This window comes from Neomonachus schauinslandi, chromosome 6, assembly GCF_002201575.2.
Source record: "Neomonachus schauinslandi chromosome 6, ASM220157v2, whole genome shotgun sequence".
Classification (NCBI taxonomy): Eukaryota; Metazoa; Chordata; class Mammalia; order Carnivora; family Phocidae; genus Neomonachus; species Neomonachus schauinslandi.
The window spans coordinates 57,988,800-58,005,203 of NC_058408.1; the positions used below are offsets into that span (position 1 = coordinate 57,988,800).

The 16,404-nt window shown below is 36.6% G+C and overlaps 1 protein-coding gene across 1 annotated transcript in view; it reads right to left on the reverse strand.

Moving 5' to 3' along the window:
• The window catches only part of DCAF6 (DDB1 and CUL4 associated factor 6), a 130,323-nt gene that overhangs the window by 50,125 nt on the left and 63,794 nt on the right, over positions 1 to 16,404 (reverse strand). The window contains exons 12-13 of the mRNA XM_044916197.1: positions 8,186 to 8,356; positions 2,147 to 2,206 (exon numbers count right to left, since the gene is read on the reverse strand). Coding sequence (XP_044772132.1) covers positions 2,147 to 2,206; positions 8,186 to 8,356 — 231 coding nt within the window. The remainder of the gene's footprint in view (positions 1 to 2,146; positions 2,207 to 8,185; positions 8,357 to 16,404) is intronic.

Consider the following 16,404-nt stretch of genomic DNA (forward strand, 5'->3'; position numbering starts at 1 on the left):
CAAGGTATGGGTTTAGGTTGTTTTGAAGGGCAAGGGATACAATTAAAAAGTTTTAGGTAGATGAAGGACATGATTAGATTTATGTTTTTAAAAGTTCACTCTGGCTATTGCTGGGGAACAGGCTATATAGCCTGAGTGGATACAAGGAGCCCAGGTAAGAGGTGATTCCGTTAGTCCAGGTGAGAAGGACAGTGGTGGGCAGTTTCTCTAATTTTTATAAAAGTTATTTTTAGGTAATACAAGCCTGGGATGTAGAAGTCCCAAGTACTTTAAAAGATGTAATCCTGCTAAACAAAAAGGCATGTAAAAAGAAAAGCTCAGGATTTAATTCACTTGGATATACTATTCACCTTTAATTTATTTCTGCTCAGAGGACTTATTACACAGTTCATTGATGATGGTCTATTACAGTGCAGCTTCTGCCAAGCCTGCTCAATATTTGCCCTTTTATATAACATTTCTACTGATATGACTAAAGGGCAGAAAAACAGAGAACCTCTTGATTTCTGCCTCCAAACAAGTCTACCCTAGTTAAGTGGCATCATCATTCACCCAGGCCTTGATCCAAAAATCTGAGAGTTATCCTTTATTCATCTCTTTCTGCCATACCTATATTATAAGTAAATTAAGTACCAACTTAAATTGAATAAAATATTCAATGTAATCAATGGAAATTATCCTATGTGATGAATAGAATATGAATCTGGCTACAAACTCTCTGGTAGTGATATACTATTTACATTCATATATCCTTACAAAAAAGATTATTTGATTAGAGAGTGGCTTTAAACAATAGTACAATATATTATGATATAACTGTACTTTACCTTAAGGGAATTATTCATCACTGTTAATACCTCTACAATAAATGTATATAGATAAAACATGCTTAATTTCTTAGTTCTCAAATTCATTCACCAACTCATTCATCATTCATTCATTCTCAAGAACAGAAAAACCTCCAGCAACACTTGTCATCTCAGGTCTACAGAGAATAATTTAAGATCAGAAGTAATTTATTTTAAAATTAGTTTCTGAATATGTCTTCAAGAAGATAGCTAAAATTAGATCTATTTCACACTACTTCAGCAACATTTAATTTCCCAAATACTATCAGCAAATGAGTCATCCTACATGTGTAAACTTTCAGCCAACTAAAGCTTATGGCCTTATGGCTGAGGGTTTTTTTTTCCAATTTTCTGAAAAATATTTATAAAGTCTATTAAATGATCAGCTATCTTTTTAAATAGAGAAAAGTGAATATTATTGAAGTTATTCTTGATAACTTAACATCAACTTTTTTTTACCCTCTGCATCACAATACATTTAGAATCGGCCAGGGAATTCTGAGGGGCAACAGTAAAGCTGTTTGCCCTACTTCTAAAAGCCTGTTTGTTTAGTTTTTTATAGTCTTCCTCTTTCGATCCTTCTTTTCAGCTTCCCCTTCTTATTGTCAGAATGTCTTCCTCTACCAATCCATCTCTGTGCTGTATTTGCTCCGCTAGTAATAAAACCTGATAAATAAGTAACCTGTCTACCTCATGAGGCTATGCTCACAGCTTTCAGGTTGATTTCATTCCTCTCCTACTACAAAAAGTGCAAGTGCTAGTGGAAGCGATTTTCCCTTCTGATTGATGGCTCCAAAGCTTATCTCTGAGTTCATAATTGTATTCCTTATAGTTAAAGCTATCAGGAGTTTGACCGCTGGATAAGTGAGACATAAAACCAAGTATCATTAATAATAGCCATTTGGTAATACAGAATATTATTGTACAATATAACCTTTTCCAAATCAGCCACTAGATAATATGGTAACCTCACATTCACAATTGTACACAATTTTTTGATACCTAGAATTTTAAAAAATGGATATAGCTTATATCCACTACAATATTATTATAAAAAGAGAATTTCGAGTTGGCATATGGGACCAAAGGTAGAAATTAACTTAGTTTACGTAGAAAATAACTTGAGGCCAGGGAGGACCTTTGTACACAATACCACCTAGGGTAATTTAGCCCACAAAATACTGACTATTAGACCATAATCAAAATGAAATGCTATGAAAAAGTGAGAGAGAGCTTGGTTTATGCATTGCAATAAAACTATGGATGGATGGGCATAGCGCATCTCCTGTTGCACGCACCCTGTTGCTCGTCAAGTGACATGGATCCGAGCTGTTTGTTAACCACAGAAGAAGGAGAATCTGAAACAAAAATGAGATTTCAACTTAAAAGTAAGCAGCAGAAAACTGCACAGCAATGTCATGATCAACTCTAAGCTTAAGAAACAAATGTATAAGGGTAGGGAATAGAAGTAAGTACTGGGGTATATTTCCCAAGCAGTGAGTAAGCGGGGCCATGTGCTTAAGATAGGTTATTCCACGCAAGCATTTAGCAACGTTGAGAAGTAGTTAAGAAAATATTCTTCTACTTCCATGCATACACCTTTTATCAAATTCAAATTTAGCACAGCACAAGGTACAAGGTAGATAAAATAGAACTAGAGTATCTCCTTCACTAAACAGAAGACTCCTTCCCCTTCTCAAACCCCTTTCCAGCTCCTTAAAGATGGCTTTCATTCTGGACTGGAGGATTCAAAGCATGAAATGAGATGCTCGCTACACTTTGCTAGATGTTGGTTGTAGTACCCTGAGCTGAAAATAGGAGCTCAAGTGAAGATGTCAGACAAAGAAAATGGTTTATAAGAGAAAAATTCAATGAAGTAATTGCCATTACAGAAACACAGATAATTTTTAAAACTCTAAGATACGTTGTGCATATTAAAACTGTACTCTGTTGAAGGCTCAGGTTTCTTTAGGGGCCTGGTGGGAAAAGAAAAAGAGAGGAAAGGAGTAGGCTTAATGGTCTGAGCTTCATGCTTTCCCCCCTGGCTTTAAATAGAACATTTAATTTTTTATCCTTTTTGCACTGAGTTTCTGTGTAAGAATTTGTCCTATAAATGTGTTCTATTGTTTGGAAAACACTGATATAAAGAAAGGCAGCATGATAAAATGGAAAGAGCACTGGTCTGGGGTTAGGGAGTTTTGATTCTAAACCTGGTTCTGACAATAATTAACTATGTGACATTTTTAGATCTAAGCTTCCCCTTTCTTCCTGGTCATCCTAGGGACCTAATAACCTAACCAAGGCACTGGGGAATAGAAGGAGGTGGCTACCAAGTCCTGGCTTGGGTTCCAGTGTCCCAGTAGGGCGATATGAGAAGGGAATATGTGGATAATAAGCACAGCTCTCTCCAAAATATAAGAATAATTCCTGGTTTCTAATATCCTGTGCTCCACTTCTTAGCAAATACTAATAAAACAAAAACCCTGCACTTTCGGATAATCACCAATTTCTATTCATCATGGCTTCATTCCCCCAAAAGTAGATAAAATATTTTGAATTGAGAGTGAAAAGTTTTCCAACATATCTTGGATTCTTAGCAATTTTTTTATCACTTGATTGCTTCAATTTCTACATTTAAAAATCTGAATCTTGCTACTGGGACCACTCCTATCAACTTTAAATTGTCTACCTTCTGATACAACCGTTTGCTCAGAGACTTTTGTATTACTAGATTTTGATAAAGCATGATCATCATCTGAATAATAGCTTTGACTTATCCTTACTTATCACCTCTTCATCAGAACATTCAGTTCAACAAATCTGTACAACACCAAAAAAAAAAAAGAAAGAATGATAGTATTTCAATCAGTTCCTGAATCTATCCATGCTTTACTTTCCTTTATAAGACTTCTCGTTTATCCATTTTAGAGTTAGATACAACATTCCTACCTATGTTGTTTTTTAAGAACAGATAAGTTGTCTTTATAGAAAATCAAAATTATATTCCCTACAGTAAAGAAAAACATAACAAAAATTTGAGTTACAGTAAAATAAATATTGGAAAATCCTCCTAGGAAGTGTCTTACAAAATATTTTTTGTCTCTATATGTTTGTTATACATTTCATTGTGCTCTCATTTATAATTAAGAGCCCTCAGAAAACTATCAACTCTCCAGGTAATCTTTTATTGAATATTTAATTTTTCCATAAATATTATGTAATGTACAAATCTTACAAATTAAAGTGCATCTTATTTAATTTTTTAGATAGAGTTTAGGAAAGAATATGTCTTTAAAAAACACATTGATGAAGGATCTAGAATATGTGCTCTACTCCATTTCCCCGTAAAATATCTTTCAGAAAGCACCATTACAAGGTAAAAATCAGACCATATGGTCTACTGATAATTTATTGCAAAATCCAATATGGTTGGTCCACTTATTGGAAGTGTTTAGAATTATTATTTTTAAGGTAGAGATAAACTTTAGGCAAAAATTCATTCAGTGCTGAGCTCAAGGTGTCTCAGGGCCAATTTCTGTATATTTAAAAAAAAAAAAATTTGTGTTCTGGTCTTGAAAAAACTCTTTAGAATTTTCTAAATTTTCTCATCAGAATTTTTTCAATTGTAGACAAAATAAGTAATTATAGTCTTAAAGGTAAATAACAAGTACTTGTCAGCCAGACTTCTGGGTTCAATTCTGGCTTTTCCACTCAGTAATAATGTAATCCTGGACAAGTCATTTAAGGTCTATATGTCTCAGTTTCTCCATCTGTAAAATGGGGATAATCACAGTATTTACCGCATACTGTTCTTGTGAAGACTTAATGAGATGATCCATGTAAACTACTTAGATAGCACACAGGAAAGGGTCAATTAATGTTATTATTACTAGCCTGTTTTTCAGAAACATGATATTGAATGAGAAATAATGACAGGAAGCTGTTCTGAAAACTATGGAGCATATTCCCATGCCTGAAGTGCTCAGGAGTCTATCATTAACGGTAGCTAAGGACTAAAGAACTAGATCAACATCATATCTGATTTACAAACTACTTATGCTATAAACACTAAAAACAGGATCAAATGCACCCATTTGAGAAGTGCTACATGTGACTGTCGTCACAGGACTGTGAGGAACTGGATGTAGTATAGAGCCTGCTTGCACAGGATCGGGTAAGTGCTGATTTTTTCCAATATGGCTCAGTTTTGAAAAGCCCTTTTTCAAAAATAATCACCAATGTTTTATACCCTTTTGGGGTATAAAAATTACTTTTTTCTTTTCCAATCAGCAAAACCGTGCCATAAAGTGAAAAAACAGTTCCTACCTGACCCTCTCTAGGCTGGCTCCATGCTCCAGTGGGGCTCTGTGGTGGTCGAGCCAGTACAGCAGACTCCACAGGGGGTTGTCACTCTGAGCAGGAGCCAGCAACCCATGACTTCGGGGGACCTGAAATGGAAAAAAAGAGTTGGGTTTAAAATCAGCAATACGCTGACTGCCTCTGCCATAGCTGTTTATGGCATTTGTCTTTACAGCTCATTCAAAACCCTGAATGCTATCAACTGTATATGGCTGTGATTTGAGTAATTTTGAGGTAGTAAGTGAAAGATACTATAATTAAGATAGTACATTATTATGTGTACTGCTCTACTTAGGAGTATAAAAATTTTATGCAGTATTGTCTACCTCATCCTTATGCTGCTATCTGTAAATCATGGCAGGCCATACTATCTAAATAAATCAGTAATTGGGAAACTGAGACATAAAGTAGCCAAATGATCTGTCCAAGCTAATCTAGTCATAGGAACAGGACAAGAACTCAACCAGTCTAGTACATAAGCAATAATCTGATGAAGGCAAATTCATCTCTTTATGGTAAAAAAAAAAAAAAAAAAAAAATCACTGAAAGCCTAGAAATAAGTTATGATGTATTTTCTAAAAGCCTAAGAAAAAATGCATTTTTGTTTTTAGCTTAAAAAAATAAAAATATTTTAAAGTAATATATTCTGACTTCAAAAAATAAGATGTTTAGAAGTTAGCTATGGTGGATCAATTTATGTCCATAATAAATAGATGATATTGTGCTTATTCATTAAGTTTAAGAACATATTTTAATTGTTACTCAAATAAAAACTATCTTCCTGTTGAATTTCATAAATCTAATTCCTATTCTGTATTTTTATACTTTGTGTGTTCTGAAAAGACAAATTTTGCATTAAGCCTATTCATTTTTCCTCATATCCAAGATTTACTAAATGGACAAAATATATAGATTCTATTGGTTGTTCTTTGTAACAAACTATGCATGATTTAACTTTATCTTATTACTAAATAGCGTTCCTATCACAAGTGAGGACAGAATAAAAGTAGCATTATGAAATGAACCCAGGACACGTCACAGATTAGACTTACTAGGGTCTCACATGAATGCTATGTTAAAAGCATATGATACAGAGAAAGTACTTCACCTTGTAAGTGAAGGGAGCAACATACATTGACTGTTAGCACTAAAGGACTCTACTATTGGCCATGTAGACAGTCTCAGGGGCCCCAATATGTTGTTTAAAAACAAAGTAAAGGTAACACGTTTCTCAACCTCAAAATGGGGCAAGGTGTCTACTGAACTTTAGCTTTTTTAAAGATTACCAGAAATAGACTGATTACCAAAATACATACTATTTAACGAGAAGGATACTCAGAGTTGGTAAAACAGCATCTTATTTCACAGAGGCCACATAATCACTCTAAAGCTTTCTGGCTGTAAAAAAAAAAAAAAACCTGCTTCACTTTAAATTGGTAAGCTAGATACGAAAGGCTGAGTCTAAAAATATTTTTCTAATGTCTACAGTGCACATTTCATTTCTTTCCTGCTAATGTAGACAGTTTTATATTTTATGCTCAAACTCATTTTAATATTTGGTTTGTTACCTGTTAAATTTCAGTATTTTAAAAATATGTACATATGTAGGTGCATTTTAACTTCCTTCTTATTTGGTTTTTATGTTGCATATTTTCCCTTTTGAAACACTCAAGCTAGAGTTTTATATATAGCACTAAATCATAGCAAAATGTCTTATTATTAAATGTCGTGACTGTAATTTAACGAAATTCTCCAGTTAGTTTTAAGTATAGGAAAAAAATGGTCAGAGACATCTTTGCTTGGCTGATATTCCCTCTACTGAATTAAAAATCAGGTCCAGAATTTATTCCAATCACATCTATATTACAGTTACTTAAATCTATTTTATTTCACCATGATATTATATAATGTGCTTTTCTTATCAGCACATAGTAGAACAGATATTTACAAAGTGGAGGTTGTTCAGTTCTACCAATATACAAACAAATTTCAAGCAATTAAATCAGAATTCTCAAAGTAATTAATAAATACTCCAACTCCTCACTCCTTTGGGTGGCAAAACAAAGTAGTACATCAAAGTATCACAATTCCATTAGTATGAGAACTCAGACACACTCTAGTTCCTAAATAAAGATCTGTAGCACTTACTATGTAATACCTATAGAATAGGATATATAGTACCTAATATCCATCTTGAAAGAATTAAACTGACAAATTATTTTATGCCATACCTTTCATTAATTCTATCAACAAATGTTTGTTGAGCATCATGACCTTGCTGGCCATAAACAAACTAGGCCATTAAAATGCTCAAAGAAAAAGAGAGTGGCACCAATTATCACTGTCTTATAGAGTTTTATAGCATCAGAACAGGAACAAGAGACTGTGGGGTATTTCTGCTGCCCTATACATCAGAAAGTTGATTTTGTATACAATGAATAAGTAAGCAAATACTGAAAATTTTCAAATAATTACAGAAGAGGATAACTGAGTCAGCATGCTGGTATGGCCAAACAACACTATAATTCTAAAATCTAGTATTACTAACATTCACAGGAATACTGGTTAATTTTCAGAGGAAAAACAAAAGAAGAAGAGAGAGAACTAGGGACCACAGCATAGGTATCATTTCAGCATATAAGAAATTTCAATAAAAATATCAAAGCAGGCTCTGAATTCACTAGATCATTAGAAAGTAGTTCATTAGCTATAAAAGTAATAAACATCTGCCCCCTCCCAGAAACAGGACAAATAAAATAATGGATTATTTTATACTGATCTCTCTGGCAAACACTGCCACCAAAACGGTGTCCCTTTAGCCATGGGATGATGAACACCACCATATGCAAGAAGGGGAGGGATAAGCTGCAAGCCCCATCAGCTCTTTTTGAAGGGGAAAAGGGAAGCATCTTGTTACACAGTAGTAGTGTTAAAAAACCAACTCGACCAGCTGCTTGAGGACACTTGACATTAATAACCTGAAGGCTGAGGGTGCTGTGAAGAGCCCTCGTGAGAAGACTGATCAGAAGTGGAAGGCTGTTGCTGGGTGCGCACAGCTAGTTCTTGCTGCCGCTGCTGCTCAGCCCTCTTAAGCCTCAGTTGCTGTAGGCGCTTGCGGAGCAAAGCTATCTCAGGCCCCCTTAAAAATTCTGACACAGATAGGGAAAGAAAGGTGAAAAGATAGCAATCAATAGGAAACAGTAAGAATTTGATTATATATTAAAGAGAGAAGGATATAAATAAAAGACATGTCTCATGGAGGAATACTAAAAACAAATTACTTATAAAAAATGACTGATCATTAAGTTAGGAGATAAACTACACACACTGACATACTCGAATGCTTCTGTTTAACTATAATGAATTATACACATATAGTTCTCTAAGAATATTTAAGTAACGAAATAGAATGAAAATAGTCTTCCATGACAAAACATTTTAAAATGAATATTCCTTTCTTCACTAATTTCATCTTTTTCTAACAAAATCATACTAAGGAAGTTGAAAAATATCAGTTTTCTAATCTATACACAAATTACTAGCTTCAATCATATCATAATTAAAATTCAATTAAAATTATGAAAAAATTACGCATTTTTAAACAAGTCTTGGAATTTATTAATGAAGAACTCTTTAAAAAGTCAAAGTTACACATTTTTCAGCTAAAATCTCTCTTTTTATGTTGGAACTGTCATTTACTTTTTTTAAGCTAAAAATATTTACATAATCCTTAATATTTTCTTAAAGCAACAGTCATAGATAAAAGTAGAAATACAACATAGAATTCTGCAGATATATCTGAGTGCCTACTATATATGAGGAATTGTTTTTGGCTCTGGGGATAAATAAAACATTGAACAAAATAGTCCCCACTCATGTGGAGATTATGTTCTGAAAGGAAGAAAGACATCAGTAAACTCACACACACACACACACACATATGTAATATACATGTATGTGTTTCTGTCAAACAGGGACAACTGCTGTGAAGTAAACTGGACAGGTTGAGGTAAGGGGGACAGAGGTAGTGGAGGACAGGTTGCTGTTTCCTTTATGGTCATTAAAGAAGGCTTCTCTCATAAGGTGATTTTTGACAAAGACCTCAAGGACTGAGGGAGTAAACCACATGGGTATCTGAAGGAAGTGTTCCAGGTAGAGAGAAGAGCAAGTGCAAATGCTTAGAGGAGGAAGTGTGTCTGGGGGTGGGATATATATTACAGGTAACAGCAGAAGAATTTGCTGATAGTTGAGATGTAGCATGGTCCCAAAGTTTTTGGCCCATGTAACAAGAAAAGTAAGAGCTGTTATTTATTGTGGCAGGGAAAAGGGAAGAACAAGTAGTAGCAGAGGGAAGAGGAGAACTAACAGATATCCCAGGGGAGACCCTGAGTAGGGACTGAATATAACAGTCTAGAATTCACTAGTAAATTGGATATCACTGGTGATGTTACTTGAAGCTACCTAGAGTGTAAGTGATAATAAAGTCATCCAAGAACTGAACTCTGGTATACTCCAATATTTAACAGGAAGAAAAATCTCTGGGTAGAGTAAGAAGGAGAAGCCATTGAGAAGGTTGGAGGACTGAGTGAGCACAATCTGTAGGCTTGGACGGAAGTATGTCAGGAAGGATGGAGGGAGCAGCTGTGTTGAATGCTGCTGATACAATGAAAAAGATACTGAGAACTAATCACTGGCTTTTGCACCTTGGAAGTCATTGCTGACCTTGACAAGAGCTGTTTCAGCAGAAATCACAGGGGCCAAAATCCAACTGGAACAGGTTCGAGAGAAAGAGGAGGTAATGAAGTAGACTTGTTGCTAATAGGGAACAGAGAAATTGGATGAGTTGGTGGGGAGGTTTGTTTGTTTTAGTTTGGGAGATAACACGTATGTTTGTATGCTGATAGACAATGTTTAATTGAGGGAAGGAAAAAAGATGATTCATGAAATGAAGTGAGCAAATGCAAGAATGATGTCCTTAAGTAGACCAAAAGAGACGAGCTGCAGTGGGTAAGAGGATGAACTGTTTTTTGTTTTTGTTTTTTTTTTAAGATTTTATTTATTTGAGAGAGTGAAAGAGAGAGATCACAAGCAGGGGGGAGGGGTAGAGGGAGAAGCAGACTCCCCACTGAGCAGGAAGCCTGATGAGGAACTTGATCCCAGGACCCTGGGATCATGACCTGAGCCGAAGGCAGACGCTTAACCAACTGAGCCACCCAGACGCCTGAGGAGGAACTGGTTTTAAGTAAAAACTTCATCCATTATAACCAAAGGCAAGGCAGAGATTCAACAGTTGCTGATTTGATGGGGGGGGGTACAAGGAATTTTGTGTCTCTTGGTGACACTGGCAGCAAATTACACCAACTACCAAACAACTTTCAGCCTCGTTTACATAGATTATAAGGGTGCAAATTTGTTTTATTGTTTCACGAATCAATCATGCCAGAGATACTAACAACTTGTTACCATGACCTCTACTTACAAAGAATTTTATTCAGTCAGTCAATTGGCAGTTAAGATTTAGCAAACAAGTCAAGTATCATCATAGTCTCTCAATGCTAGTTCTTCCTAGAAAATTCTCCAGTACCAAGCAGGACAGTATTCACTAACCAATAAATAGTGATGCTCAATGACATAGTGCCTTCTTTTTAGGTATATACATACACCTTATCTATTGACAGCATAACAGCAATGCTTTTAGCAATATAAAATAATTATTATGCACCCACAAAGTTTGTTATTTTACACTTCAAAAATTACGATGAAGAGACTACATATATGTCAAATTTTGCTAAGAAAACAGAAAAATCACAGAAAATTCACCTGACTTCATTGTTGTTCCAAACCCTCACTCTTATGTTGCCAAATGTTTTATGGGAATAGAAGAGTATCCACCTAGACCCACCAGGTGATGTAGCATATAAATAGCAGGCTCTATGGAAGTGCAAGCAGCAATGCTCTATAACTTGGAAAATCAAGATTTAGTTATGATAATGTCATGAACTATTTATTCAATGCTTCTAGTGCTTCTTAAAGAACAATTTCTTTTACTTTTAAGGCTGGTTGTATGTGGCTTTGTCTCCCCTGGGTTAAAACAAAAAATGAGGCTATGGAAAGAAGTCACCACACAGCTAACTAGGAAGGGCAAATATTAAATTAAAAATTCCAACCAGACTAAGCAGACTAAACAATCAGACTAAACAACGATACTGCTAGCAGTCTCAGACATTAAAGGTAGGTAAGATGCACACACATTACATCCTTTTAAAAAAAGTATAAACATATAATTTATAATGTGAATAATTGCACTGAGAATTAGTTTTTGTTAACATGAATCAAAATGGACAGTGAATATATGAATACTTTGGGTTGAATTTTAAAAACAACAAAAAAACCCTCAACAACGTGTCAGGAATTGCTAACAGGAAATTTGTACTTCCATCTCCTGAAGCAACCTACCCTATACTTGTTTTCTTCTGAAAGACTCCAGGCTAATCTCCCTAATGACTCAACTCCCACTGAAAGAGAACAATAAACTATAGCTGACCCGACAAAGGTCCACTCGGTTCTAACGTCATGTCCTGCCTCTCCAATACATAGGGTCTTTTGTCCTGGACACTAGATTATTTCTTTTTTTTTTTAAAGATTTTATTTATTTATTGGAGAGAGAGAGAGTGAGAGAGAGCATGAGAGGGGAAAGGGTCAGAGGGAGAAGCAGACTCCCCACCGAGCAGGGAGCCCGACATGGGACTCGATCCTGGGACTTCAGGATCATGACCTGGGCCGAAGGCAGTTGCTTAACCAACTGAGCCACCCAGGCGCCCGACACTAGATTATTTCTATATCTAATTTGGTGGTACTTTATCTGCCTGCTATGGATCTGTCCTCTAATCCCAACTTGCTTCTTGTCCAGGTGAACCTTGTGCATCTTTCTCTTAGAACTGTCACTCCTTTACTGACTTCCAAGTTCCTCTGGTCTCTTCTTTGGTCTCCCCAAAGTGACCATTAACCTAAAATTTCCACTTGTTTCTAATCTATGTATCGCCTCTACCTAGACTAAATAGACCCTGGCATCCTTTAAGGAACCTGTAATCCGGATATTTGGTCTTTGAAAGGTTTGCTTTGCTATGCTGTACACCAGAGTTCTTAGTTCCCAACAATTTTTCTACAGAAGTCAATTTAGCTATAAAGATTCTGAATAGACCTACATAAATTTATAAATCTGGACAATTACTTGTAAATAAGCAGGAATTCACAGATAAGCCATATCGGATACTATCTTAAAGAAACTAAATGCTCATAGTCTGAATGGTCTATTTAATTAAAAACACATGGATCCCTTAGGTGACTCACTTCTCAAGGTGAGACTCCAAAGTGAATTTTGTATGTGCTGATAACCCCATTCAATCCAAAGAAACCACCTTCTCTAATCATATTATTTTATCTAGATTAAAATAAAACCATTCTAAAAAGAGGAAATAAGTCATAAATCAATCCAAAATGAACAAAATAATTACAAATTTTCTTCTTTTTAATTTTTTTAGTAAGCTCCATGCCCAACATAGGGCTCAAACTCATGACCCCAAGATCAAGAGTTGCATACTCCACCGACTGAGCTAGCCAGGCGCCCCAAAATAATTGCAAATTTTAATAAGTGCTTTTCAGGAAGTAAACAGGGCTATCTAAAAGATAATACTATTTTAGTAAAGGAGGATGAATATGGCTAGGGTAGTAAGGACACTTCAACTGAGACACAAGGGAAAAGGAGTTGGCTGAGATATGCCAGGGGGAAGAGCTTCTCTGGTGTGGAGAACAGTACGTACAAAGGCTCAGAGTCAGAAACAAAGAGGCACAAGAGAATTTGGCACATTCAAGGGAATAAAGGAAACCACTGCAGGTAGAGCATAAGGATCACTGGGAACTAAGAAAGTGCTATGAAGCGGGGTTAGAGAGGTGGGCAAAACCCAGGCCACATAGGCTCTTAGAGATCCACAGTAAAAAGTTCCAATTTTTTTTTGTAGTTCTACTCCTAAATGCAATTAGAAGTCTTTGAGGGGTTTTAAGCAGCAAAGTTATACAATCTGATTTAACACTGTAAGATACTCACCTGCCTGTTGCATGGAGAATAAATGATAAGCGAGCGAGAATAGATGCAGGAAGATCAATTAGCAGACAAGAAATGATGGTGAGATGGAAGAAGAATTTATTTTAGATGCAGAACCAACAGGACTTGCTGATGGACTGAGTGTGGGACATGAAGGAAAGCAAGGAATCAAGAATAACACATAGGCTGTTAAAATAAGCAAATGGGGCAGGTGGTTTTAAATTTACTAAAATATAAAAGGGCCAAGATGGAAGAGGTTAGCAGATGGGACGTATATGAGGCTAAATTAAGTTTTAGTTTGGACATGTTAAGCTTAAGATATCCAAAGATATCTAAAAAGAAGGGTCAAATGAGCAGCTGGACACAGGAGTCTGTAACTCGAAGTGGAAGATGAGATTGTGGACATACATTTGGAAATCTTCACCTTAGAGGAGCTATTAACAGCTATGTGAATTGATGCAATCTCCCAGGGATACAGAACAGAGAAAAGAGTACAGACTAAGGAGTTCTACTAAAATAGTCAGAAGTAAATAGAACAAGAACTATCAACTGTGATTACTGAAAACCAGCTAGAGTTGGTAATAAGAATAAGTAGGCAAAGTAGTATCACAGATGCCAAGAAAGGAAGTGTTTCAAGAAAGGAGCGTCAGACTACGTTAAATGCAAATGGATGAAAAAATCTAGTAAGATACTAACAGAAGTCACTGGTGACTTGACCAAAAGCTTCAGTGGAAACAGAACTGAAAGGCAGACGAGTTGGTTGACAAAGAGATGGAAGGTGGTAAGAAAATGGAGATGGTATGTGAGCACCTCTTGTGAAGACTGATTATGAAAGGAGCAAAGACATAAGACTGGGGGAGAGTGTGGGGTACTTAAGGGAAGTTTTTTTTAAGATTTTATTTACTTATTTGTCAGAGAGAGAGAGAGAGAGAGCTCGCGCGCGCACAAGCAGAGGGAGTGGCAGGCAGAGGGAGAAGCAGACTCCCCACTGAGCAAGGATCCTGATGCGGGACTTGATCCCAGGACCCTGGGATCATGACTTGAGCCAAAGGCAGCTGCTTAACCAACTGAGCCACCCAGACGTCCCAAAGGGAGATTTTTTTAAGAAAGGAGGTAACAGAACATATTTGAGGCGGGAAAGGACCAATGCAGTAGAAAAGGCAATACTAATGATGCAGAGAAGAAGCAAAGTCCCTGAGAATTTGGAAAGGGATGGCAATTGCACTGGCTAGCCTTTGACAGGAACAGACACACTTTTCCCCCAAATGTGTCTGTTTCTATCACGGATGTGAGAATGTCAGGAGATTCAAAAGTAGCAAAGTGAGTGCTTTCCCCCACACACACTGTGTGTGGGAAGGTTATCAGCTGGGTGGTAAGATGAGGGTAAAGGGAGTGGTAAAAGTCTGAGAGACAAGAAGGTGTTAAACACTTTGTCTAGTTGTTGAGCAACAGTGTTGAAAGACTGCTCTGACACAGTGTTGAGCACCCAATGAAATGTGTGGTTGTGACTTTCTTCACAACTCAGTGACTGAGTTGCAGACTAAGAGAAGGCAAATAATTTGGTTCACAGATGGCATTTTGCCAGGCAAGTTTTCACATTTCCATCATCCCTTTCCTTCACCCCAGCAAAAGTGACAGAGGAAATACAAGGGACAAAAAGGAAACATTTACATTAAGAGGAATCCACAGCCGGGCAAGAAGCATACTTTTTCATTCTATCTCCATGCAAGGGAACAGAGGCACACCTCCAAGGTACTGCGGTTTGGTTCCACAGCACCACAATAAAGCAAATATCCAATAAGGCAAGTCAGATGAATTTTTTGGTTTCCTACTGTGTATAAAAGTTATGTTTACACTATTCTGTGGTCTATTAAGTGTGCAATTGCATGCTGTCTAAAAAACAATATACATACCTTAATTTAAAAATACTTTATTGCTAAAAAAAAAAAAAAAAAAAAGCTAACCATCATCTGGGCTTTCAGTGAGTCATAATCTTTTTGCTGGTGGAGAGTCTTGCCTTGAAGTTTTTGGCGGCTGACTGATCAGGCTGCCGAAGGGTGGATGGCTGTGGCATCAACTGACTCTTTCACTAATGATTTCTCCGTAGCATGTGACCTTATTTAATAGCATTTTACCCACAGCAGAACTTTCAAAATTGGAGTCTATCTTCTCAAAACTCTGCTGCTGCTTTATCAACTAAGCTTATGGAATATCCTAAATCCTTTGTTGTCATTTCAACAGTCCTCACAGCATCTTCACCAGGAGTAGATTCCATCTCAAGAAACACTTTCTTTGCTCATCCATAAGAAGCAACTCCTCATCCGTTTAAGTTTGATCCTGAGATTGTGGCAATTCAGTTCTATCTTCAGGCTCTACTTCTCATGCTACTTCTCTTGCTATTTCCACCCCATCTGCAGTTACTTCCTCCACTGAAGTCTTGAATCCCTCAAAGTCATCCACAAGGGTTGGAATCAAATTCTTCCAAACTCCTGTTAACGTTGATATTTTGACCTCTTCCCATGAATCATGAATATTCTTTTTTTTAAGTAGGCTCCACGCCCAGTGTGGGGCCCAATGTGGGGCTTGAACTCACAACCCTGAGATCAAGATCTGATCTGATATCAAGAGTCAGACACTTAACCGACTGAGCCATTCAGGTGCCCTGAATCATGAATATTCTTAATGTCATCTAGAATGGGGAATCCTTTCCAGAAGGTTTTCAATTTACTTTCCCAGATCCATCGAAGGAATCACTTTCTATGGCAGCTGTAGTCTTACAAAAGGTATTTCTTAAATAAGAAAGCTTGAAAGTCGAAATGACTCCTGGACCCAAGGGCTGCAGAATGGATGCTGTGTTAGCAGGCATAAAAACATTAATCTTGTACATCTCCATCAGAGCTCTTGGGTAACCAGATACACTGTGAATGAGCAGGAATATTTTGAAAGGAATCTTTTTTTCTGAGCAGTAGGTCTCAACAGTGGACTTAATATTCAGTGAACCATGTTGTAAACAGACGTGTTGTCATCCAGGCTTTGTTGTTCCATTTCTAGAGCACAGGCAGAGCAGATTTAGCACAAATCTTAAGGGACCTAGGA